This window comes from Oncorhynchus nerka, linkage group LG8 (assembly GCF_034236695.1).
Source record: "Oncorhynchus nerka isolate Pitt River linkage group LG8, Oner_Uvic_2.0, whole genome shotgun sequence".
Lineage (NCBI taxonomy): Eukaryota > Metazoa > Chordata > Actinopteri > Salmoniformes > Salmonidae > Oncorhynchus > Oncorhynchus nerka.
This window is the reverse complement of record NC_088403.1, coordinates 43,492,134-43,519,913: the sequence shown is the minus strand read 5'-3', so window position 1 is coordinate 43,519,913 and position 27,780 is coordinate 43,492,134. Positions and strand designations below refer to the sequence as shown.

Below are 27,780 nucleotides of genomic sequence, written 5' to 3'. Positions count from 1 at the left end.
GGAAGCTTACAGATAATTGTATGTGTGGGGTACAGAGATGAGGTAGTCATTCAAAAATAATGTTAAACACTATTACTTCACACAGAGTGATTCCATGCAACTTCTTATGTGACTTGTTAAGCAAATTGTTACTCCTGAACATATTTAGGCCATAACAAAAGGGTTGAATACTTACTGACTCAAGACATTTCAGCTTTCCATTTGTAATTCATTTGTAAAAATGTATAAACACATAATTCCAGTTTGACATTATGGGGTATTGTGTGTAGGTCAGTGACACAACATCTCAATTACATCCATTTTAAATTCAGGTTGTAACACAACAAAATGTGGAAAAAGTCAAGAGGTGTGAATACTACCTTCTGAAGGCACTCTATTATTTTATTCATAAAATGTCTTGCACAACTAACTTCATTTGTTTTTATCACTTTACACATTTATTTTGGGATTCACCCCTGTAAACATAATTTGCTTCATGATGCACGAATGGAGAAGGAGCTTCTTGTTTCATACAAGCGCATTTTCGACCACGTTCCCTCTCCTCGCCGCTTCTCCTCGATTACCTTTGACCTTTTTTAATAAAAGAAGGCGAGGGAGGACACATTAGGGAGGACGCAGGAGTTGATCAAATCTAATTGAGAGAAGGCCCTGGTTGGATTGAGGATGGGATACTCATATCAGGAAATGAACAAGAGGGTATGGAGGAACCAGCCCTTACAGACACAGATATATTGATACTACCCCCTCGAGGTTGCTGTTGAGATGAGCAGCTCTCTTCAGTCATTCTAAATAATATGCTAGTATTGATATTGAAAGAGATCCAATTTCCTGGGTTGTCTGAGTTCCCATTTGTCAGTAAGAGCTGGAGAGGGAGGGACTTAATAGATGCAGGCAGCTCAGGTGCTGCTGTCGAGTCATGACACAGTCACACTGATTCCACATGACCTCATAGTCACACCCATAGCCTAGTTAGTGAACACACCTTGGACTATTGTACTTATCATTTGATTTATGATTCATTAGTGCCTAGAGTTTTGTAATTGTGTTACTGTAATGAACTTCAGTTTGTCAGTATTATGTTACTCTGACCTCCCTGCTTGGTTGTTTGTGTGTGTATGTGCATGCCTATGTTTGTTCAGCTTTAATTTGGAAATGCAGCATTCCACATGTCAGGTGGTCAGCTGCACATTTAGGTGAGTCATCATGGCTGGAAAACGTTGCCACATGGACTGAATAGGGACGCCCCTAACACACACACACACACACACACACACACACACACACACACACACACACACACACACACACACACACACACACACACACACACAAATAAGTCATTGCATTGTAAAGTGAATGCGTCTACGCAAAACAAATAACAATGATTGTGTTTTGTGGTGAATGCTATCGCATTAAGGCAGGTTTTAAACAGAGAGAGAGACAGACAGACAGACAGACAGACAGACAGACAGACAGACAGACAGTCAGACAGACATGCACCACTGAGGCACATGAACGGGAGGGGTTAACTGACCTGTGAATAACTGCATTGATACCTTATGACATTTACCTGATTTACAGCTAGCCTTACAAAGTCTACCTGCCACACTCACAAGTCACCTGTCCCGGTGTGCGTTAGAAGAGATCTTCAGGGCTGGCTGCTGCTAACTGCAGAGAGCTGAAATAGGTACCCAACACAATGAAGAGTAAGTATCGATATTTAACATTCAAGAAAAATTGACAGTGTAACAGATACTGTTATGTTGACAGCTACAGTGCAAGGGACTGTATGATCTATTGGAGGGACAGTAGTTATATGCTTGAACTGTCATTATGTGTCAAAGACATACCGTACCAGTCAAAAGTTTGGACACACCTACTCATTCAAGGGTTTTTCTTTATTTTGACTATTTTCTACATTGTAGAATAATAGTGAAGACATCAAAACTATGAAATAACACATATGGAATTTGTAGTAACCAAAAATGTGTTAAACAAATCAAAATAGATTTTAGATTTTAGATTCTTCAAAGTAGTCACCCTTTGCCTTGATGACAGCTTTGCACACTCTTGGCATTCTCTCAACCAGATTCATGAGGAATGCTATCCCAACAGTATTGAAGGAGTTCCCACATATGCTGAGCCCTTGTTGGCTGCTTTTCCTTTACTCTGTGGTCCAACTCATCTCAAACCATCTCAATTGGGTTGAGGTCGGGTGATTGTGGAAGCCAGGTCATCTGATGCACCACTCCATCACTCTATTTCTTGGTCAAATAGCCCTTACACAGCCTGGAGGTGTGTTGGGTCATTGTCCTGTTGAAAAACAAATGATAGTCCCACTAAGCGCAAACCAGATGTGATGGCGTATTGATGCAGAATGTTGTGGTAGCCATGCTGGTCAAGTGTGCCTTAAATTCTAAATAAATCCCTGTCAGTTTCACCAGCAAAGCACCCCCACACCATCACACCTCCTCCTCCATGCTTCACAGTGAGAACCACACATGCTGAGATCATCCATTCACCTACTCTACATCTCACAAAGACACGGTGGTTGGAACCAAAAATCTCAAATTTGGACCAGACCAAAGGACAGATTTCCACCGGTCTAATGTCCAATGCTCATGTTTCTTATATCTCATGTTGATTGGCCCAAGCAAGTCTCTTCTTATTGGTGTCCCTTAGTAGTGGTTCCTTTGTACAAATTCGACCATGAAGGCCTGATTCACACAGTCTCCTCTGAACAGTTGATGTTGAGATGTGTCTATGACTTGAACTCTGTGAAGCATTTATTTGGGATGCAATTTCTGAGGCTGGTAACTCTAATGAACGTACCCTTTGCAGCAGAGGCAACTCTGGGTCTTCCTTTCCTGGGGCGGTCCTCATGAGAGTCAGTTACATCATAGCGCTTGATGGTTTTTGCGACTGCACTTGAAGAAACTTTAAAAGTTCTTAAAATGTCCCAGATTGACTGACCTTCATGTCTTAAAGTAATGATGAACTGTCATTTCTCTTTGTTTATTTGAGATGTTCTTGCCATAATGTGGTCTTGGTCTTTTACCAAATAAGGCTATTTTCTGTATACCACCCCTACCTTGTCACAACACAACTGACTACCTCATGAAGCTGGTTGAGAGAATGCCAAGAGTGTGCAAAGCTGTTATCGAGGCAAAGGGCGGCTACTTTGAAGAATCTCAAATATATTTTAGATTTAGATTTATTTATCACTTTTTTGGTTACTACATGATTCCATATGTGTTATTTAATAGTTGTGATGTCTTCACTGTTATTTTACAATGTAGAAAATAGTACAAATAAAGAAAACCCCTTGAATGAGTAGCTGTGTCCAAACTTTTGACTGGTGCTGTACAGTATGACATTAAAAAGGCACTGTCACGTTATACTATTTCAATGGTGAGAAATATACTGAACAAAAATATAAAAGCAACAATGCAACAATTTCAATTATTTTACTGACTTACAGTTCATACAACGAAATCAATGGACATAAATGAATTAACTCTAATCTATGGATTTCACAAGGCTGGGCAGGGGCACAGCCAATAAGAAAAAAAAAATCCCCCCCACAAAAGGTCTTTATTTACAGACAGAAATAGGTCCTGGGGTGACGTATTTACACGTGGTCAGCAGTTGTGAGGCCAGTTGGACGTACTGCTAAATTCTCTAAAGCAACATTGGAGACTGCTTAAGGTAGAAAGAGTAACATTCAATTATTTGTCAACCGCTCTGGTGGACATTCCTGCAGTCTTTGGCACTGCACATTTTAGAGTGGCATTTTATTGATCCCAGCACAAGGTGCATCTGTGTAATGATCATGCTGTTGAATCAGCTTCTTGTTATGACACACCTGTCAGGTGGATGGATTATCTTGGCAAAGGAGAAATGCTCACTAACAGGGATATAAACAAATTTGTGCATACAATTGGAGAGAAATACTCTTTTTGTGCGTATGTAACATTTCTGGTATCTTTAATTTCAGCTCATGAAACATGGAACAAACACTTCACATGTTGCGCTTATATTTTTGTTCAGTATAGTTATTTAGAGTATTATAATCCGTAAATTGCATCGCAATGCCAAGGGTGTTGTGCTAATAATGTTTATGTTCAAGTAGTGTTACAAGGGTTTGTCTTTTTAGTTTGGAAAACAAGGGTGAATACAGGGTGTTATCTGTAAGAACGAAGCTTGACTCATTTTCCAGTGTAACCTTATTTATATAACAATCAATATAGGAAAGACAATCTACTAAAATGATTATCAGGTAAAGAAATTAGAATACTGAAGGCGGAGGAAACGCACACCTGGTTAAGCGAGGTGCTGGCTAGCAGAGTAGAACACTATCAAAAATAAAGGAGAGCCGCACCCTGTAGGAGCTCAGATAAGATATTTTAATACCAACGTTTCAGAAATGAGAAATAACACTTTTTTGAATTGTTATCATAGCACAATTGTTATCATACCGATCTTGTATTGCTTGTCATTGGTCGTCCACTCAACACTGACTTCCTCTCTCAGTGATCATTATGGACTGTATAATGTCAAACTGTCTGTGTCTTAAATGTCTCCCTATTTCCTAGGGCTCTGGTCAAAAGTAGTGCACTACATAGGAAGTAGTTTGCGACGTACACTATATGTTCCTCTTTTCTCTCCAGGGATGGCTTCCCCTACTAGTCTGTTATCAGAGAATCAGTTCCAGTGTTCTGTCTGTCTGGATGTGTTCACTGACCCAGTCACGACCCCATGTGGCCACACCTTCTGCATGGCCTGTATCAGAGGGCTCTGGAAGATCAGTTATGGCTGTAAGTGCCCAACCTGTGAGAATACCTTCACAGTTAGGCCCCAAATCAGCATCAACGTTGCATTCAAAGAAATCACCGATCAATTCAAGAGGATTCAAGTTGGCGTCTCAAACCTAACTGTGGCTAAGCCTGGTGAGGTGGCCTGCGATGTCTGTACCGGAGGGACGATCAAGGCCCTCAAGTCCTGCTTGGTGTGTCTGACCTCTTACTGCGAGCCTCACCTGGAGCCTCACAAGAGAGTTGTTACGCTGAAGGTCCACAAACTGATTGACCCTGTGGAGAAGTTGGAAGACAGGATGTGTAAGAAGCACGAGAAGCTCCTGGAGTCGTTCTGTAAGACCGACCAGATGTGTGTCTGTCAGTTCTGCACCGAGACGTGCCACAAGACTCACCACACAGTTGCTATAGAGGAGGAGTGTGGGGAAAAGAAGGTACTGTAGGCATCGGGGGATGAATGTTGATACACAATAGTGATTAACTTTTTCGTGATCAATTTCTTTTTTTTTCTTAAAGGACTAGAATCAATAGGGCCTAAACTCTGATATTGGGTTTAACCCCAGTTTGGAAAAATCTACTCCTGCCAGCTCATCTTGACCCAGATCTTCACCCAGAATTACTTCCAGACTAGTACTACTACACCTTCTTCTTAGATGGTTTGCCTCTCCTTCTTTCTGTAGGCTCAGATAAAGAAGATGGAGTCAGGAGTTCAGCAGATGATCCAGGCCAGACAGAAGAAGGTGGAGGAGATCAAACATTCAATGGAACTCAGTAGGGTAAGTTCTGCAAACAATCACAGATGGATGCGCGATCAATACGGCAGGGTTGAATTATTGTCCAAATGTATTTAAACTAAAAGGTGCAACCCTATATTATGTAGCTGTAAGCTGAGTATTTCTGTCTTTGTGGGGTAACATAGGGTCAGTGGTATAAAATACTTAAGTAAAAACACATGACTATTTTTTTATATATTTTTTTACAACTTTTACTTTTACATTCCTAAAGGAAAGATGATACTTTTTACTCTATACATTTTTCCCGGCACCCAAAAGCACTCGTTACATTTTGAATGCTTAGCAGGACAGAAACATGGTCAAATTCACATACTTATCAAGAGAACATCCCTGGTCATCCCTATTGCCTGATCTGGCGGACTCACCAAACACCAACGCTTCATTTGTAAATGATGTCTGTGTTGGAGCCCCTGGTTATCCATAAAAAATAAACAACAAATAAAATAAAAATGGTGCCGTTTGGTTTGCTACATATAAAGGAATTTGAAATGATGTATAAGTTTACTTTTGATACATAGCCTTTCCTGCAGTCAGATGACCTAGTGGACTCATGGGTGGAATGTTATTAATAGTTTTCATAATTTCATAATTAATAAACATTATTTTAAAGATCCTGCCGAAAATACGATGTTTCTATTTCACACAGTTTTGCTATATTTCAGTGTTCTGTGATGTATATAAAGTGTAATATTGGGATGCAAACTCAAACTTGAATACATTTCAACTCTATATCTCACATGGTACAGGTGTCTTCTTTTTTGTAAGCCCATAACCATGTGTGTGAGGTGTATACTTTTGTTCCAAAATAGATTTGTTTAAAACTACTAAGAAACACTCTGTGTGACCCTGATTTAGCCCACTTCAGTAAATTAAGTATATTTTAGCAATTACATTTACTTTTGATACTTTTGATACTTAATTATATTTCAAACCAAAGCCTTGTAGAATTGTACTGGGTGACTTTCCATTTTACTTCAATCATTTTCTATTAAGGTATCTTTACTTTTACTCAAGTATGACAATTGGGTACTTTTCCCACCACTGCACAGGGTTCAAGTCTCAGTCCAACTTTTTTCGAAATGTATTTCATTTAGATAACTTCTAAGAAAGAGATGGAAGATGGTGCACAGATCTTCACCGCTCTGGTGAAATCCATCGAGAGAAGCCAGGCCGAGCTCAATGAGGGGATCGAGGAGAAGCAGTCAGCAGCAGAGAGGCGAGCTGAAGGGCTTGTCAAAGAGCTGGAGCAGGAAATCACTGAGTTACAGAGGAGAAGCACTGAGCTGGAGCAGCTATCAATCACTGAGGACCACCTCCACCTCTTACAGGTTAGTGTCCCTCTATCTGGTCAATGTGGACAATTGAACTTATACATTGATTTTAAGACTTGACTAACCAATAGACCAGGGGTCCCCAACTACATTCAGTCACGGTGGTCGGGGGACCAGAACATAACTACAAATCATTTGTACATTGTAAATTGACTGCAAGAAGCCCAAACAGACATAGCACTTGACAAAAACATAATAATTTCAAACCTTGATGACATTGATTAAATTGGTATACAATCACATAATGTCTCTCTATTTATGTGTGGGAATATTTGGGGGGAGATTCACTTCATTGCAATCACTTGGAGCTGATTTCCTGATGAATTACAGTCTTTTAGGTACAACAATGAACATTTTTATCAAATAAAATCCTCCGAAAACTTGGGTGACCAAATAAAATCCTACACAGGCAGAATTTGGCCCCCAGGATGCAAGATTGGGAACCCTGCAATAGGCCAACTAAACAATCACAAGACAAGACATCATTCTCCAGAAAGATGGACGTGTTTCGTTTTTTGTCCTGTCTTAGAGTTTGCCATCGCTGTGCACCACTCCACCCACCAAGGACTGGTCTGAGATCAGTGTTGACTCTGACATGTGTGTGGGGAATGTGAGGAGAGCTCTATCTCAACTAGAGGACACACTTAAGAATGAGTTAGAGACCCTGAAAGAGAGAGGTAAATTAAACGCATTCTACTTTTTTTAGGACTTGCGGAAAACCTATGCATATGCACAGATACAGTATCAATGAAGTGGGAAATTATACTAATCAAGCACATGACTATAATATTATACTGAATGTTACTTTCATGATGAGAATAATATGTAGTTCTGGTAATGTATTCCTGTAACAACTGAGAATATTTCATTTTCTATTGTGCTCCAGAATTTAAGAGGATCCAGAAGTATGCAGGTATAACTTCCCTATGACTATTTTCATAATGACTCTCACTATCTTCATCATTCTCACTATCTTCATACTGCTCTATGCCTGCAACTCTGAGGTGCTATGACTGCTTCTAAAAGGCAATATAACACTTCATAAAGCATTTACGAGAATTTCCATGCTCTCTGTATCTCAACAGTGGACGTGACTTTGGACCCAGACACCGCACACCCCAACATCGTCCTGTCCTCTGACTGCAAGCAGGCACGGCGCGGTGACATGTTGCAGATTCTCCCTGACAACCCCCAGCGCTTCGACCCGGTGCTTTGTATCTTGGGGAAGAGAGGTTTCTCCATTGGGAGGTTCTACTTTGAGGTTCAGGTAGACAAACATTGGGCGAATCCTAACTTCCACTGATATTAGATCAGTTTCTGCAGTTTTTCTTTGCCTAAACCCTGTGTTGGGGAAGCTACTCTGAAGATGTAGTTTACCAAGCTAACCCTGTGTTGGGGAAGCTACTCTGAAGATGTAGTTTACCAAGCTACCAATTACTTCACAATAGAAGAAGTTAAGCTACCCTAAAGCTACCATTATGAAAAATATAGTTTAGTAATCCTTTTTACATAAAACTACACTAAATATTTTCACATACCAACAAATAATTTATAAAAATACACTGTTTAGCAATGAAGGTCTATTGTAGCCTCAACAGCACTCTGTAGGGTAGCACAATGGTGTAGTCAGAGGACAGCTAGTTTCCGGCCTCTTCTAGGATACATTGACTTCAATATAAAACCTGGGAGGCTCGTGGAACTCTTCCAAGTCAAGGTAAACTTTTGTTTTTATTAATTTATTGCCAGCGGGGGTCACCGGTATGACTGCTAAACTGATTGCTAACTGTACACCGCACTGCACGATTGTAGCAGGTTTACTAACGCGTTAGTTCTAGTAGCTCCATTTACTTGACGTTAGCTAATATGTTTGTAGCGTTAGCTGTTATGAAAGTTTTTTTTGCTTGGTCACAGACAGCTGATGTATTGAACACTGAAGTCCATAGGCGAGGGGAAAAGGTGAGAGGAGGAAAGCGCGTAGATGCAAAAAGGAATTATATAATGATTAAAGGGATCATGCTGTCTGTATGTGGCTGCTATGAAAGCGAACTGTTTGCGTGTGATCAGTGGGGTATTTATTCCACAGATTCTGTTGAAAAACATTTCTTAAGCGGAAGCAAACAGAACGAAACAGGGATAAACATGCCTGAATTTGTCCAATAGAAACTCTTGTTTGCAACTGTTGGAGTAATGATAATGATTACACCCTAGATCAGCTAGATGAAGGCAAGAGTGTGCAAGGCAGTATTGAATGTGTCAGTCTGTCCACTTGGTAAAGTTTCATTCATAGGCTAGTTTGTAGCAACTTCATGATGGGTGTAGAGATATTTCGGTTATCATGTAGTAGCCTAAGACTATACATTGAGCTGGGTAAGTGGAATATGAATGACAGTCATCCAATATGCTGTAATAGAAATAAGACCACGCTCATAACTAAAATTACCGTCCTCCCTTATCTTAAACGGCACCAACCGCCACTGGTGTAGTTCCAGTAGTTAGCTACACGGCTACATGGCAAAAAGTTATTAATTACTGAAAACACTACCTAGATTTAGATTTAGTTCAACTACCACCAAGCTACTGCAAATTTGGTTTGATTACTTGTTGAACTACACATAGTTCACTACCCAACACTAAACCTAAGCCTAAACCTAAGCCTAAACTTAACCCTAACTCTAGCCCTAGCACTAATCCTATTTTTGGTCTTCACAGGTGGGGGACAAGACCTACTGGGATCTGGGCGTGGTCAGAGGGTCCGTCAACCGGAAGGGGATGATAACTTCGACCCCAGAGAACGGCTACTGGACCATTAGGCTCAGAGGAGGGGAAGAGTACCGGGCCCTTGCATCCCCCTCCATTCTCCTCTCCCTGGGGGAGAAACCCCAGAAGGTTGGGGTGTTTGTGGATTATGAGGAAGGGTTAGTGTCCTTTTACGATGTGGAGGCCAAGGCTCATATCTATTCTTTCACTGGATACTCCTTCACTGAAAGGCTCTATCCATTCCTCAGCCCCAGTGTTAGTGATGATGGTAAAAACTCAGCCCCATTGGTCATCTCCCCTGTCAATCATGAAGCTTAGGTTTCTGATTTGCCTCTAACCATTCCTCAGTTCCAGTAGGTGTGTTCAGCAGGACACAACGTTTTGGAACTTTCAGATATAAATATGCAATGTAGAACACACGTGCCTCTCTGACATGTAGAATAACGGTTCACGTCAGCTCTATTTATGGCATTTATGGATCATTTTTTGGACCAGAGGAAAGAGTGCCTCCTACTGGACCTCTATCACCACTTACAGCAGCATCTGCTCTCCCATTCAGGGATTGACCAGGACCAACCCTGCTTAGCTTCAGCCAGCAGTGGGATGCAGAGTGGTATGCTGCTAGCCCCATTGGTCATCTCCCTTGTCAATCATGGTGTGCGACCATGTAAAATAACCTTGTGATTAAAGACAAACAAGTCGCTTAAATGTTTTGATTGACATTGCACTTAATCTTGACCAGCTGTCTACAAATTCTAATAAATGTATTGTTTTAGATTTTTCAATTAAACTGTCTCTGATAAAAGTTTGCATCAATACTTGTCACATTACTTATTACACCCTATGTATTATAATACTCAATGGGAATAAACATTTTGAATGTGCTCATTTACTGTAATGTCATGCTTTTCCCCTCCATCTGAGTGTAACTTACTAGTTTGCATCCACCCAGAACCAGAGTTTCCATGTGTTTTGCATAGGCCTACTGGTGCTGAGAGCTCAGATGCATGCAGAGACCTCAGAGGACATTGTCTGCATCCCAAATTACACCATATTCCCTTTATGGTGCACCACTTTTCACTGGGGCTCTGGTCAAAAGTAGTGCACTATTTACTGTAGGAAAGAGGGTGCTATTTGGGACTTGATCATTTGCTAAATGAACCATGGATATAACCACATACTTTTTTAACGGGGCAATCTTGGATTCAAACAACAACAAACACTTGTTTATTGTAAATGCCTCAAATTACCGATGATAGTGTTCTTCCACGTCTTATCAGTCAGTGAACCATACCAGGAATGCTCAAAAAATGTTACATTCTCAGGTTCCAATTCCAATATTTATATATACTTCTATTCTAATAGTTTACTATAGGGTTCTCAAAGTTTTAGCGTCCGGGGACACCTTTCGTGTTGGCAAATTCATCAGGGATCCCCTTCATAATCAGAACACCACTCGAGTGCGATAAAAATAGCCTACAAGGAGTTGTACTATGACGTCTTCAGTACATGTCTGTACGAACCAAGTCTCTGGCCCGGAGAAAGAACATTTAAAAGGCCCACCTCTTGACATCGGAGAGAACATTTAGCAGTTGTCAAGCTAATTACCTGCAATTCAATGGGAAGAGATATTTTTTGTTACTGCAGCTTATTACATTATATTGTATTACACACTTTACACTTATTTAATGGATCCCTTGGCTTAAAGTCGTTTAATCTGTTGCTAGTAATATTGATTTAAAAAAATGAAATGCACTTTTTTTGTTATGTATTTTTTGATATAACTACAGACTCCCAGCAATAACTGGGCGGACCCCACTTTGAGCAAACCGGGGCTAGTAGACCCTACAACTCTAACGGCCCACAGAAAGAGATACCTATTGCATTTTGAAGGTCAGGTTCAACTTGTGGACTGGAGAATATGTCTTAGAAACAGCATGTTTACTCAATAAAGGAAAACGTGATTTGGTTGACATAGTGACAGTGATCTAGCCCTAACCCTAACCTTAACCCTTACCCTAACGTAACCTTAGCAAGCAGTTGCTTAGCAACATAAAGTTTGTTGATAGTACTACAGATTAAAAAAACAGGACTATCCAAATAAAGTTTGACCTGCATTTCCCCCACTAATGGTCAGGATTGAGGACGGGGAAGCTGATCCTAGATCTGTGTCTAGGGGTAACTTCAAGGAGCCTAACACACATGCTCACATACAGGTGACTGAGTAAAGGGGAAGGAGGCCATGTCACCTATATGTCTAATGTTTGCATCTTTCCATTTCATCCCAAATGGCACCCTATTCCATAAGTAGTGCATTACTTATGACTAAGGCTCTGGTCAAAGGAAGTGCCCCATGTAGGGAGCTAGGGTGCCATTTGGGACACAACCTCCAGGTCAGAGAGAGAAAAGACCCAACTGTAAAGGAGGAGGGACAGATAAAGAAAGAGGGAGAGAGAGAGTGCGGCAGTGTATCTCTGGGGTTGTCTTTGCATCATACACAGAATTGCATTTCTCCACAGGGCTGTGCACCCTCTCCTCCTGCCTCACCCATGAGTACAACTATGTTAACAACCCTAAGAACTGGACTGAGGCACAGAGCTACTGCAAAGAGAAGTACACTGAGCCGGTCACCACATTGAAGACATGAACCGGCTGTTCAACACTGATAATGGATCAGTCTAGATATGCTGGAGAAGGGAGACACCATGGTGTGGCAGTGGTCTCTGGCAGACAAACATTACTACAGGGATGGATTAACCAGTATTTTCCATTAGCGCCGGTTGTAGGCAATGTAATTTAATTCTAATTAGCGCCATGTAATTTAATTCTGCATTTAGACGAGGTACGCAAAAACTGTCACACCAGTCGTTATAGAGGGCCAAGAAAGCAAGAAAGATGGTGGCGGCACAAGCACGGTATGCGTTGCTATGGTAATTACAGTAAACAAACAGTGCAAATCAACATCCGGTAGATAACAACGCTACAGCAGACGGCAAAAGTTTAAATATTTGAAGTCAACATCATTTACGTTCGTTCTCTAATTGAAAACAATGACATCCGGTTTGCTGTCTACCGTCTACCCGGTTCTGTCTAAACACAGCATACACGGTAAAGAGTCGAAAATCACTTAGCCGAATTATTGTTTTATGGCACATTCATTTATTTTCTTTTGCGTGTTTCACATAGCCAGCCAAGCGGAGTCTAGACGTAGTTCAACTATTGACTGTGCTTTGATTGACAACTGAACAGCAAGTGTTTACTAATCGATAAAAGATGTCGAACTGACTGAATAAACTCGATCTCCTATATCCCTTTGCCATTCATAAATCATGCAACGTGGTTATATGTCCATGGTATCACATCCCGAAAAGTAAATCCAATGATTTCCTAGGTTTCCATTCTTAGGATGTCGGGGCTTGCTAGACAGTGGCGCCAAAGTGAAGTGACTCTCCCCTTGTCAATCAGTGTAGCCTACCGAATGAGAGCCGATCATTTAGCTCCCTAATTTGAATAGGCCACTGGTAGTAGGTCTAGACATTTTGGAGATTATCTGCAGAAAAATTATGAAAACATTCGATGAGTATGGTGAATCATCACTGCAGGAACAATAGAGAGAGAGCCTCATTCTGGTCCAAATTATGTAAATCAGGGCCGTCACAAAATCCAGGCTTTGAAACAGAATTCAACAATATTCAAAAATGTATTGACCTTAGTAGAGAATTAACTAAATGTAACTACACCCAAAAACCTACATTTCTCAGATTTTTACCCGACTGTAAAAGTGGTCTCCTGGTGTGATTTAAGAACTGTTGTGCTTTTATTTTACCCTCAAATCTCTTCTATAATTTCTTTAAACAATAAAAGCTCATTTGCCAACATTTCTGAAAATGGACATATCATTTTAGCATTTTGGAATTAAACTCTTCATATGTATGATCCATATAAATCATGTTTGAAATTAATTATAAACGTGTTTGTAATGTACTAATTCAATTCATTTGAGTTAAACCTTGTAACTCTGGGCAGTGAAATAATTTCCACTTCTGTGTGATGATGTCATGGCCGCTGGTAGTGTGACTGTGAAGGTTTGGGCCTGATGCACCTTGACCTCTCACCTGCTGCATCCTCAGTCTCAGCTGGGAGGGACAGTGGAAACACTGAGCTTTTCCGGTCTGTCATTCAAAGCCACATGTTGGCAGCCTAATGCCTAGGCTTTAGCTCAGTGGTTCTCAACCCTCTCCTTGGGGACCCTCAAGCATTTAAACATTTCTGAACTACCTTATAAAGGGCTTGAGGATTAGTTGGAAAGTTGATTCAGGTGTGCTAGCTCTGGAAAAAAATAAAAACCATGGAATGGCTGGGGGTCCCTGAGGAGAGGTCTGAGCATCACTGATTTAGCTCATAGGTCTAACAGTTGTCTGGTGAACACAAGTGACCCAGGTTCAATCCCAGTTGGTCACCTTGGACACATTCATCACTGGCCATTGGGATTTGCTAGGCTAATGAAGGGAGTGCCTATTACCATGGTGAGCGAGGCTAGGGAAATGACCGGTCATTAGGAGTCGCTAATGGATGACTTGGAGTTTCACCTGTGGAAGTCTGCTTATGGGCATTTTCACGGTAATGGAATTATGCTTTGAATCGGATTTTTCACTTTAGAATGTATGCCAAACAAAAACCATTGATTTCTAACTGCTTTGAACAATTTACACATTTATTGGAAGAACTGTGCAGATGCAAAGTTTGTTAACAGAATTAGGTTAAAATCTCGACCACATTTCCCAAAAACTCCAACATGAGATTCAAAGATGTCTGCAGAAAGAATGGGGTGTCAGTTATGACATGACATCTTGAGTTTGAAAATATTTGTTTTGGTTATTGAACAACAGTAGGTGAAGTGGATTTACATCCGGTAACCAAATTACATCATGGGTCCATGATCTGTACTATACAGAAATGCATAATTATGTTTATAAATATCATTATCTTCATGGTGATGTACATTTGAGTCATTAGCAGAGGGCCAAGAGTCCAGAGATGGCAGAGTGGAGTGGTTGGGTTGTAGAGTTTGAGCATAGTCTGAAGGTAGCATAGTCAGCATAGTCAGTTCCTCTTGCTTCTCTATAGGCAAGCACCATGGTCTTGTAGTGGATGAGAGCTTTGACTGGAAGCCAGTGGAGTGTGCAGAGGAGGGGGTGACATGGGAGAACTTGGGAAGGTTGAAACCCAGGTAGGCTGCAGTGTTTGAGATAAATTGTAGGGGTTTGATGGCACAAGCGGGGAGCCCAGCCAACAGTGAGTTGCAGTAGTCCAGACGGGACTACTCCTGGATTAGGACCTGCACCACTTCCTGTGTGAGGTAGGGTTGTACTCTACAGATGTTGTAGAGCATGAGCCTGCAGGAGCGAGTCACTGCTTTGATATTAGCAGAGAACGGGGTGTTGTCCAGGGTCACACCAAGGATCTTTGCACTCTGGGAGGGTGACACTGGAGTTGTCAACCGTGATGGAGAGGTCTTTGAGCAGACAGGCCTTCCTCGGGAGGAAGAGCAGGTCCGTCTTGTCGAGGTTGAGCTTGAGGTGGTGGGCCGACACCCAAGCTGAGATATCTGCCAGGCACGCAGAGATGCGTGTTGCCACCTGTGTGTCAGAAGGGGGAAGAAGAAACGTAGTTGAGTGTCATCCACATAGCAATGACAGGAGAGAACATATGAGGATATGATGGAGCTGAGTGACTTGGTGTATAGAGATAAGAGAGCCTAGAACCGAGCCTTGGAGGACACCAGCGAGTACATGGTGCAGACAGATCCTCTCCACGTCACCTGGTAGGAGCGGCCTGCCAGGTAGGATGCAATTCAAGAGTGTGCAGAGCCTGAGACGCCCAGCCCTGAGAGGGTGAAGCGGAGGATCTCATGGTTCACGGTGTCGAAGATAGATCTAGGAGGATTGGAACAGAGGAGAGACGAGTCAGATTTGGCAGTGAGGAGAGCCTATGTGACACAGAAAAGAGCAGTCTCTGTTGAGTGACCCATCTTGAAGCCTAGTTCGGGTCAAGGAGATTGTTCTGAGAGAGATAATGAGAGAGTTGATGAGAGACAGCACGCACAAGTGTTTTGGAAAGAAGGGAGGGAGGGATACAGGTCTATAGTTTGACGTCAGATGAGTCGAGTGTTGGTTTCTTGAAGAGGGGAGCAACTCGGGCCATTTTGAAGTCAGAGGGGACGCAGCCAGTGGTCAGGAATGAGTTGATGAGGAAATTAAGGAATGGGAAAAGGTCTCCAGAGATGGTCTGGACAAGGGAGGAGGGGATGGGGCCGAGTGGGTAGGTTGTCGAGCGGGCCGACCTCACTAGTCACAGGATTTCTTTTGGAGAAAGAGGTCAAGGCGTAGTGTAGTACTGTGTGAGTGGAACCAGTGGACTCAAACGGCTGAGTGAATGAGGAGCGGATGTCATCAACCTTCTTTTCAAAGTGGTTGACAAAGTCGTCTGCAGAGAGGGGGGTGGAGGATTAGGGAGGGAGGGATAGAGGCAGAAGCTTGACGTTTAGAAAGTGGCTTTAGCTGTGGATACAGAGGAAGAGAAGGTAGGGAGCGGGCCGTGAAAGGACAATAGGTCTTCCGGAAGTTTAGTTTTCCTCAATTTTCCTCGCAATGAGTCACTCAGGAGCGGAAGGCCACGCCGGTTGTGAGGAAAGGGGACAGTCAGTACGAGTCATAGGATGCGGAAAGGGAGGAGAGTAGGGTCAAAGAGGCAGAATCAGGAAACAGGAGGGAGAAGGATTTAGCAGAAGTGAGAAATTATAGGACAGAAGAGGAGAGAGTAGTGGGAGAGAGAGCGAAGATTGTTAGGGTTGGGTTGGAGGAAAGGGAGAAAGAAAAATAAACAAAGTAGTGATCAGAGACCTGGAGGGGGGTTGCAGTGAGATTAGTAGGCGAACAGCCTCTAGTAAAGATGAGTGTATTTGTCACGCCCTGACCTTAGAGAATCTTTATTCTCGATCATTATAATGATCGTGACAGAAGATCCCACCACAACTGGACCAAGCAGCGTGCCCGGGAGGAGATGGCATCCTGGTCTTTGGAGGAGGTCGAGGAGAGAATATCCTGGACTTGGGAGAAAGTCTTGGCAAGAAATGAAAGCCTGCCGGGGAAAGAGACGACAGGAGAGAAGGGAGGACAGTGACGACGCCGGGGTTCGTGGCCACAGAGTAAGCCCAAAAGACGTGACACCAGGAGGAGCGTGACACCAGTCCGGTGTCATATGCACCAGTTTCACGCATCTGGCCTCCAGTGCACCTCCCCAGTCCGGTACGTCCTGTGTCTCCTCCTCGCACTCTCCCTGAAGTGCGTGTCCCCAGTCCGGTACGTCCTGTGCCTGCTCCTCGTACTCTCCCGGAAGTGCGTGTCCCCCAGTCCGGTACAACCTGTGCCAGCTCCCTGCAGTTGCCGTGCGAAGATTGTCATCTGTCCAGGACACGTTGTGCCAGCTCTACGCACCCGGCCTCCAGTGCGTGTCCCCAACCCGGTACGCCCTGTGCCAGCTCCATGCACCAGGCTTCCAGTGCGTCTCCCCAGCCTGGTACGTCCTGTGCCAGCTCCACGCACCAGGCCTCCTTCAACGGTTTGCAGTCCAGAGCCTCCAGTGACGGTCTGCAGTCCGGAGCCTCCAGCGACTATCTGCCGTCCGGAGCCTCCAGCGATGGTTTCCAGTCCGGAGCCTCCAGCGACGGTTCCCAGTCCGGACCCTCCAGTGATGATCCACGGCTCGGAGCCTCCAGTGAGGATCCATGGCCCGGAGCCTCCAGTGATGATCAGGCCCCGGAGCCTCCAGTGATGATCCAGGGCCTGGAGCCTCCAGTGATGATCCATGGATGCTCTGGACGAGGAGTAGTGGTTGATCCGAGCCTTCTGACCTAAAAACAACAGTCGATGCACCCAAGCTAACTGGCTAACGTTGGCTAGCTTGCTAGCTACTTCCAGACACAAATGAGAGAACAGCTCACTGACCATTGAATTCGCCCTTGCAGAGCTGGTTAGGCTGTTTTTATGTTATCCAGAGCGTTGGTGACTGCAACTGTGCTGCTGGCAACAATTTCATTGCACTTTTTTGCCAACGTTTGCTGACAACGGCCATATTCAACTGGTGTTGAGTGTTCATAAATTCAACAGTTATTCTGCGCTCTGGCACACTCAGACAAGAGTGCTCTGAAATCGGAGTAGATAGCCAGACCGAACATTCTATTGAAATAGGTACTTGCATAGCGGAGTCGTTTGTTTAGACATGTAGCTAGCCAGCTAGCTAAACAATTAACCATAATCCCAACTCATAATGCTACTACCCTGAATGAATCTGCAGGTAGCTAACCAACCAGGTTCAATGTTAGCTAGCTAACATTAGGGTATAACTAGCAATGCAAACAGATCATACACGTAATTTGGCTAGCTCGCCAGCCAGCTAACGATAGCTAGCTAGCTAACAGTACTCTTTAACTTGAATTGAAAATGAATTTCTGACAAAATTAGAAATGTGTAATATCTGAAAATGTAGCTAGCTAGACTCTCTTACCTGTATACATGGATAGACGCTTCTCCCTCTCTGTCACGGACGCCATGGTTTCACTTAGTTTGAAGATGTAATCCGGAGACAGGTCTTTTATACAACAGCCTTCTGTGTGTTCTCTTTTCGACTCCGTCTGCTTAATTTCAATAAAATGCCAGATTTTTCTCCATCTCCTATCATACACTAATTCCATTGATTTCAAAACCCTGTCCTCCAGACAGCAGAGAGCAACACTTATGCAGTTCTACTATGTGATATATTTAAAAAAAGCTGCGTTAGAAAGGATAACCTACACATACTGAACCAGCTCATGTTACAGACAGAAGCGTGGTACATGGCAGACCAATCCAAAGTCATCTCTCGGCATGTCCAACCCACTCATTATCTCAACCAATCATGGCTAACGGGAAGGTTGCTTCCTTTTTCTGTGGCTAAAGCAAGTAGCTCCCTAATTTAACATTTGTATTCGTATTTACATATTGCATACAAGTTTGTTATTAAAGCACATGAAAGTTCAAATGTTTCAGAAGGCATTTCTACCATATTGATTAAAAAAAGTTTACGTTCAAATGGCGCTCCTGTGAAGTAGTGTGACATACGCCTAGTTTTCTGAAATTAGTCACATTAAGCACATTGCTTTTCTTAACAGCAGGAGTATAGCCTACCTGGGCTCCCGAGTGGCGCAGCGGTCTTAGGCACTCCATCTCAGTGCTAGAGGCGTCACTCCAGACCCTGGTTTGATTCCAGGCTGTATCACAACCGGACGTGATTGGGAGTTCCATAGTGCGGTGCTCAATTGGCCCAGTGTCGTCCGGGTTAGGGTTTGGCCGGGGTTCTTAACTGACTTGCCTTGTTAAATAAAATAAAAATGTAATACCTGGCTGGCATGAAAATGAACCATATGAAAAGCATCCTCCATTTGCATTACATTTTCTTCAGCTGCCCCTGTTTCGAGACAGGTGCATGATAATGGTCCATTCTAAAACAAATTTCAAACATATATTATTTAGTATGTGTAAAAACAAGATTAAATCAAGAATAGTGTGATGGGTGACAAAACTAGCCTGTCACTCATGAATTATATATTATCACTTGTGGATAATGCCCAGTTTAAGGCTAGAAACAGTGCATGCTTTTTTTTACGACTTTTTCAAATCCTAGTCCCTGTTGATAAATTATTCAGTTATTTCTTCACATTATAAGCACAGTTATGCGCACATGGCAGTAGGCTATAAGCGCAAAACTTCCATTAGCAGGAAAACACCATTCTCAAAAGTGACCACAAATGAGATTATGCATGGAATGCTTTTATTATAAAGGTGCATTTTTATGGTGAAAATGATCTTCCCCAAACTTGAAAACATATAGCCCAAAGGCGTATATGTTTTGAAAAGGTTTGTAATCACAACTAAAGTGGCTAAATAACTTCTTAAAATAAAGCACATTAACCCACTTTACAACTGGTGTAGAGACTAACTGGCATACATACGCAGCGTGTGAGTTTCAAGTTTGGGGAAGATAATTTTCACCATAAAAATGCACCTTTATAATAAAAGCATTCCATGCATAATCACATTTGCAGTCACTTTTAAAAATTGTGTTTTTCACTAATGGAACATTCGCGCTTATAGCCTGCTGCCGTGTGCGCATTGCTGCACTAATAAAGTGAAGAAATAGCCTAATAGTTTATCAACATTTTAAGCTAAACGTTCTCATCTGTTACGTCAGGCTCATTGCTTAAAACAGTTTTTTTATGCTAGTGGTTGTATTAATTTGGGATCTATCGTATCCCACCATTGTTCTAGACTATGTTTGGAATATTTATTTTTTTGCACAGAATAGAATAGGTCAACTTTGGTACTATGGGGGATAGCAGATTGTCATAGGCTAGAGCTTTTGCTGTTTGTTAGGCCTACTCATTTTGTTGGCTGGCGAAAAGTAAATGTCTACAATTCTTCCAATATCTTCAATATAAGCGCAGTTGCATCCCCGATGTGTCTGTCTTCACTTGGAGCCTGTGAGAATGACCCGATCACGTGGCAGAGAGACCTGTGAGTGAGAGGTGCTTCGGCATGCAGCTGGGAGAAGGGAATTATAATGACTATATTCAGCCCAAGGGCACAATGGTCAGTGGCTGCAAAAGGCCTGGATTTTTTAGGGAGCATTACAGCCACAACAAAGGGGATGCAGTTGGGAAATTCGAGGCATTATCAAGTGCACGTCAAATTGGGAATGAGAGACTGATGAAGTGTGTGCAGCCTGAGCAAAAAAACAAAGCAGAGCTGATGCCTTTCATGCAACTTTTTACAAATCATCATTGGAGTCACATCATGCAGCCTTAGAATGTATTAAAAAACCATATAAAAATCTAAACCATATAGCCCAACATTTGTATCACAACTAAAGTTACATAAATAAATAAATTAAGCATATAATGTCTTTGTTAACTGCTCAACACAGAATAGACACGTGTGCGCACTCCTTCAAATCGTTTGGAGAAAATATCCTTTCTATTTTATTCAGCTATGTTAAATTGTATTCCTAATACTATAAAATAATATAAAATAATGCCACGGAATTCTAAGCAAATCTTGTCTGCTATGTGAACAAGTGTAGCCCACAGCCATACGGCATAGCCAGATCAGGCCCCAACATAAGGACAACTCAGAGTACGCTATTCATTCTGTTTTTCTGATATAGACTACATTTTCTTCATATCATGTTTCTTTAGACCTGTCTAAAATAAATAATGGATTTATTGTGGTGTGGGCTATATTAGATGGATTTATTATACTTTTTAAAATGTAGATGTTCCAAAGGTCTGCATCAGTGGCTTGTAGGCTATGCGTGGAAGCCAGGAGATTCTACGTGTGTTTATATTCATTAACGGTCAATTACCATGAGGCTGGCAGTTATTTGCTTGACAATCACCAGCTGACAAAATTACACGACCGCCACAGCCTTAGCTCCACCCCCAAACAAGACCACATTATGTTGGTCCGACCAGACCAAATATGAAACAATTATAGATGTCTGTGTTTCACAAGTTTGGACATCACAGTACAGCACAGTAGAGTACAGTACAGTACAGTAGAGTATAGTACAATACAGTACATTAAACTGTACTCTACTCTAGTGTTAAACTGTACTCTACTCTAGATTTGGTCTGAACTGACCAAATTTCAACTACTTTTCAACGTCCATAGACGCCCGGTGTCGGTCGGTGCTCAGGCATGAGGATGCTTGTTACAGTAAATGGAAATGGGGTTCTCCAGACTGTTTTCAAAGTCTTGCTGTGACCACCAGACAACAGAAAGATAAAATTACTCAATAATTCATAATGTAAGGTTCTGAACAAATAGGGTAAACATTCAAACGAACGAGTAGGAAAAAGCTCAAACCAAGCTTTATTCACCCCACTGGGTCATACAACTGCAAAGACAACATACAAGTCACACAAGCACATCTTTATACCGTCCAACTAGGTGGAGTCGTCTACTTGCATGTCTAAGATAGACACTCCTCTGTTGTTAGGAAGGAACACAATTAGGTTCCTCTTACTGGTATTTTCATTGCCCTTCCGAAGTCTAGGACCCTCATGGGCGTGGAAATGTGTCTGCTAGATAGGACTGTAATCAGATGGTCTTTGAGGTGGGCCCCTGTGGCCAACCTCCCAGCAGTCTTCTCTCTTCAACTGTTGACGTTATCTGGAGTTGAGTTCCACATCCCTCAAGGTCCTGGTCCCGCACAGGAACTGCCTTATCAGGAACTGAAACTAGACTGTGGCACTTTGCCACCCTCTTTAGGAACATTCATATTCAACAACAACATATTTGAACAGAATATGAACTTCCCCTTTTCTCACTCAGTAACATTCCATATCACTCAGTAACTTTCCACACACAACGTTCCTTGATCCCTAACCCCTAGTTCTGATATGGTAACATGAATAAGTACATTTCAAGCTAGAATCTAACAATAAACAAACTTGAGATCATTAAAATCACTATAACTAATTGGTAGGTCTACTTTTACTCATTACTTCTGAGAGCTTTCATTATCCTCTTGCCCCATGAGGGCCGTGCATTATCATGCTGAAACATGAGGTGATGGCGGGGAATGAATGTCACAACAATGGGCCTCAGGATCTCGTCACGCTATCTCTGTGCATTCAAATTGCCATTGATAAAATGCATGGTGTTTGTTGTTTTGAGTTGGGGCAGCAGCGTAGCCTAGTGGTTAGAGCATTGGACTTGTAACCAAAGGTTTGCAAGATCAAATCCCTGAGCTGACAAGGTACAAATCTGTTGTTCTGCCCTTGAACAAGGCAGCTAACCCACTAGGCCATCATTGAAAATAAGAATTAGTTTTTAACCTCTAGTGACTCCCCATCCCGCATGAGGGAGCGTAATCATCGCTTGACACTAATTAGCATAACGCAACGGACATAAATATTCCTATTCATGAAAATCACAAATTAAATATATTGAGACACAGCTTAGCCTTTTGTTAATCACCCTGTCATCTCAGATTTTCAAAATATGCTTTACAGCCAAAGCTAGACAAGCATTTGTGTAAGTTTATCGATAGCCTAGCATAGCATTTTGTCCAGCTAGCAGCAGGTAACTTGGTCACGGAAATCAGAAAAGCAATCAAATTAAATCGTTTACCTTTGATGAGCTTCGGATGTTTTCACTCACGAGACTCCCAGTTAGATAGCAAATGTACATTTTTTCACAAAATATTATTTTGTAGGCGAAATAGAACTCCGTTTGTTCTTCACGTTTGGCTGAGAAATCGCCCGGTATTTGCAGTCACGAAAACGGAGAAAAATATTCCAAATTAGCTCCATAATATCGACAGAAACATGGCAAACGTTGTTTATAATCAATCCTCAAGGTGTTTTTCAAATATCTATTCGATAATATATCCATCGGGACAATTAGTTTTTCAGTTTGGACCGATTGGAGTAATGGCTACCTCTGTATTTTACGAGAGAATCTCTCTGGGAGCATCAGGTGACCACTTGCGCAATGTAGCCGCTTACGGGTATTCTTCAACATAAATGCGTAAAACTACGTCACAATGCTGTAGACACCTTCGGGAATACGGAGAAAGAGAAAAAAAAATACGGAGAAAGAGTAATCTGGTTGATAGCCCATTCACTGCTCAATAGGGACTCATTGGAACGCAGCGCTTTCAAAACAGGAGGCACTTCCGGATTGGATTTTTCTCAGGCTTTGTCCTGCAACATCAGTTCTGTTATACTCACAAACAATATGTTTACAGTTTTGGAAACTTTAGAGTGTTTTCTATCATAAGCTGTCAATTATATGCATATTCTAGCATCTTGTCCTGACAAAATATCCAGTTTACTACGGGAACGTTTTTTTCTCCAAAAATGAAAATACTGCCCCCTAGTCACAACAGGTTTTTAACTGACTTGCCTAGTAAAATAAATTATGCCTGCCTATACCATAACCCCACCTCAAAAGGTGTTGCGTTACACTAATCGCACTGGTGACCTACTTGAATCAAAATGCAACACTTCAAAATGTAGCTATCTGTCTTCTACAAATTGTCCTCTTAACAGTGATGTACACACTATTCCTGGTCTGTGTGCTTCTTGAGCTGTGTTAGTTTTAACAGGACTTGCAACCTCATCTACCCCCTCTCCCAATTCATTTCAATGTGATAATCCATCCAAGTTATTTGACAAAACAGTTTGTTTCTCTTTCAGCTACCAAAATGTCGCTGACTGTGTTCGGCAGGTTGTCCTCTAACCAGTGCTGTAAAAATATGTCCAACAGCACATATCCCTCCTAATCGATGAGTGATTTATTGCCACTTGACAAAACAGGGGTTTTGGTTTGTGTGTAGTTTATAAGGTGGTTGTTTAAAAAAATATAAGTAAAATGATTGCTAGTATCGTTTTAAGGAAACCAATGCTAATACACTGCACCGTGAAAGTCCAGCATGTTCGTTGCACTTGACCAGTCAAATTTATTTGAAGTGCAAACATTTGTTTAAAAAATACCCACCCAGGATGATTTTAAAACCCATCCACAACAAACGTCTGAGATTAATCATAGTAAATGAACCCCAAAAAAGCTGGTGTGATGCTCAGAGCTACTGCAGAGTTCGCTACACAGACCTGGCCAGTGTGAGGAAGCAGGATTAGATACAGACACAAGTAGACAATGAGACTGTGTGGCTCGGCCTGTTCAGACTCCTAGAAGTGGTCAGACAAAGTCACTCCTCCTTCAGATACTGGTGGCCTTGACAACCCAATAATGACAGAGGGATTCAGTCCTGTGATGCTGCAGTGCACAAGGCACGAGGTCAGACAGATGGTTCAATTTGAACTGGAATGACAGCTATCCTTTCGTTTGCTACAGTTGTGAGTTACTGTATAGACTCTTCTACTAAAGTGACAACTATTTCTTGTGAAAGAAATACAGTATTCTGTATTCTTCCATTTGTGGTCTTTGAGTGTTATACAAAATTATACTGTTGCAACCGTGAAATATAGTTATAAACAGTTTTCCATAAACAAGGTCTAAAACATGTTTGATGCAATTTGTAAGTAAAAATTTGTGCAGAAAAGGACGGTATAACTTTCCTTTTACTTTGTAACATTCACTGCGATCAACATGACGTTTTATCCACGTCGGTGTATTTGTAAGCTCCTCCGGTGAAGAAGACAAAGTCAGTGGTGAGAATGAGGCTGACCCCAAATGACCAGAACATGGACCTGAATGAACCTTGACTCATTCCACATTTTGTTGTGTTACAGCCTGAATTCAAAATGGATTAAATCGATTTTTTCTCTCTCCCACATTTACACACAATACAGCATAATGACAAAGTGAAAAACTGTTTTAAGACATTTTGCAAATCTATTGAAAATAAAATACAGAAATATCTCATTTACATAAGTATTCACACCCCTTTGCTATGGCACCCCAATTTGGGCTAAGGTGCATCCAATTTCCTTTGATCATCCTTGAGATGTTGCTACAAATCGACTGGAGTTCACCTGTGGCCAATTCAATTGTTCAGACATGATTTAGAAAGAAACACACGTCTATATAAGGTCCCAAAGTTGACATTACCTGTCAGAGCAGAAACTTTACCATGAAGTTCAGGGACCTGTCCGGAGATCTCTGAGATACAATTGTGATGAGGCAAATGTCTGGGGAAGGGTATATAACTATTTCTAGAGTGTTGAAAGTTTCCAAGAGCACAGTGGTCTCCATCATTGGCAAAATTCAAAAATGTGGAACTACCCAGACTCTGCCTAGAGGCACGTGAAAGACTCTGAGATTATAAGGCAAAAGGTTATGTGTTCTGCTTAGAGAGAACTGTAACTCTTTGGCCTGAAGAAATCCAGGGACAGCTCATCACCCGTCTAACACCATTTCTACCGTGAAGCATGGTGGTGGCAGCATCATGCTATGGGGATGCTTTTCAGCGGCAGGGACTGGAAGACTGGTAATAATAGAGGGAACAATGAATGGAGCCAAATACAGGCAAATTCTTAATGAGAACCTGCTTCAGAGTGCAAATGACGGAGCGAAAATTTACATTCCAACAGGGCAATGACCCCAAGCATACAGCCAAAGCAATGCTGGAATGACTTCAGAACAAGAATGCAAAAGTCCTTGAGTGGCCCAGCAAAAGCCCAGACATGAGTCCCGTTTAAAAAATATGTGGAAAGACTTGAAGATTGCTGTTCACCATGTACCGTTTCCAGCTAAAACAGTCATTTACAACATTAACAATGTCTACACTGTATTTTTGATAAATGTTATGTTATTTTAATGGACAACAAATGTTATTTTCTTTCAATAACAAGGACATTTCTAAGTGAACCCAAAATGTTGAATGGTAGTGTAGGTTCTGGATAGCAGGAAGCTTTGCCCCAGTGATGTACTGGGCTGTACGCACTACCCTCTGTAGCGCCTTACGTTCAGATGCAGAGCAGTTACTATACCAGGCGATGAGGCAACCGGTCAGGATGCTCTCGATGGTGCAGCTGTATAACTTTTTGAGGATCTGGGGATCCATGCCAAATCTTTTCAGTCTCCTGAGGGGGAAAAGGTGTTGTCGTGCCCTCTTCACGACTGTCTTGGTGTGTTTGGACCATGATAGTTCATTGGGGATGTGGACACTAAGGAACTTGAAACTCTCGACCCGCACCACTACAGCCCCGTCAATGTTAATGCGAGCCTGTTCGGCCTGCCTTTTACTGTAGTCCACGATCAGCAACAAGAGGTTGTTGCCCTTAGTTTGAAGATGTAATCTGTAGCCTTCTGTGTTCTCTTTTCGACCCCGTCTGCATATTTGCAATCAAATGCCAGAATTGTCGCCATCTCCTTAGCTAATACACTCTAATTCCACTGATGTCAACACTTGGTCCTCCAGAAAGTGGAGAGCATCACTTATGCAGTTCTACTATGTGACATCTTTCAAAAAAGCTGTGTCAGAAAAGATTACCTACACATACTGACCAGCTCATATTATAGCTAGAAGCGTGCTACATGGTAGACCAATCCGAACTCATCTCTCGGCATGTTCAGCCCACTCATTATCTCAACCAATCATGGCTAGCAGGAAGGTTTGCCGTATTTTTCCATGGCTAAACAAACTAGGCTCATAATTTAACAATTTATTATTTTATATTTACAGATGGCATACAAGTTTGCCATTAAGGCACATGAAAGTTCACATGTTCCAGAAGGCATTTCTGCCAAAAAATGCATTTGGATAAAAAATAAATGTCAAATGGCGCTCCTGTGAGGTATTGACACATGATATATGCTTAGTTTTCTGAAACGAGTCACATTTGGATAATAATGCATTTAAAGACTGACAATTAGTTGTTTTCCAGATTTTTAACGATGATTGACGGGAAAAGTATTGTCATACCCATTGGGTATCTCACTGGACCCTCATTTACCATGTCTTGAAATATGAAGAGAGACAAATTAAAAGTACATTTCCATTGTAATACTTCTGACAGCCAACTCTCTAACTCCGCCCATAACCTTTGTACTTTATAACATTCTCAGAAGGCATGGATTTTTATTATGTAATGAAAAATTAGCCTGGTAATCTAATTTAATTTATTGTGGGCCTAAGACCTATGGGTTTAACCTTATGAATTAATTATTATATGAGTTCCCGAGAGCCCATCCATTACACAAAAATAACAGGAATGTATTTAGCCTAATTGTTTTTATGACTATATATAGTAGGCTATTAAACCTATTTTCCTGCATGAATTAATATGTCTGCATGTCTATTCAACAGCATCAATATAGCTTCCCTCCCTCTCCTCGCCCCTACCTGGGCTCGAACCAGGGAACCTCCGCACACATCGACAACAGTCACCCTCAAAGCATCGTTACCCATCGCACCACAAAAGCCACGGCCCTTGCCGAGCAAGGTGAACAACTACTTAGCCTAAAGTAGGCTAATGCAATTGAAGGCAATAAATAGTTGCTTACTAAAACACCCAAA

General features: G+C 41.9%; 1 protein-coding gene across 1 annotated transcript; it reads left to right on the top strand.

Annotated features, from left to right (window-relative positions):
- The first annotated feature begins 1,428 nt into the window (after window positions 1-1,428).
- Window positions 1,429-10,505, top strand: LOC115133344 (E3 ubiquitin-protein ligase TRIM39-like). The gene is made up of 8 exons (XM_029666480.2): window positions 1,429-1,706; window positions 4,671-5,248; window positions 5,495-5,590; window positions 6,703-6,936; window positions 7,469-7,616; window positions 7,826-7,852; window positions 8,025-8,206; window positions 9,649-10,505. The coding sequence occupies exons 1-8, from the start codon at window positions 1,700-1,702 to the stop codon at window positions 10,012-10,014; spliced, it is 1,638 nt and encodes a 545-aa protein (XP_029522340.2). The 5' UTR covers window positions 1,429-1,699; the 3' UTR covers window positions 10,015-10,505.
- Window positions 10,506-27,780: the final 17,275 nt, after the last annotated feature.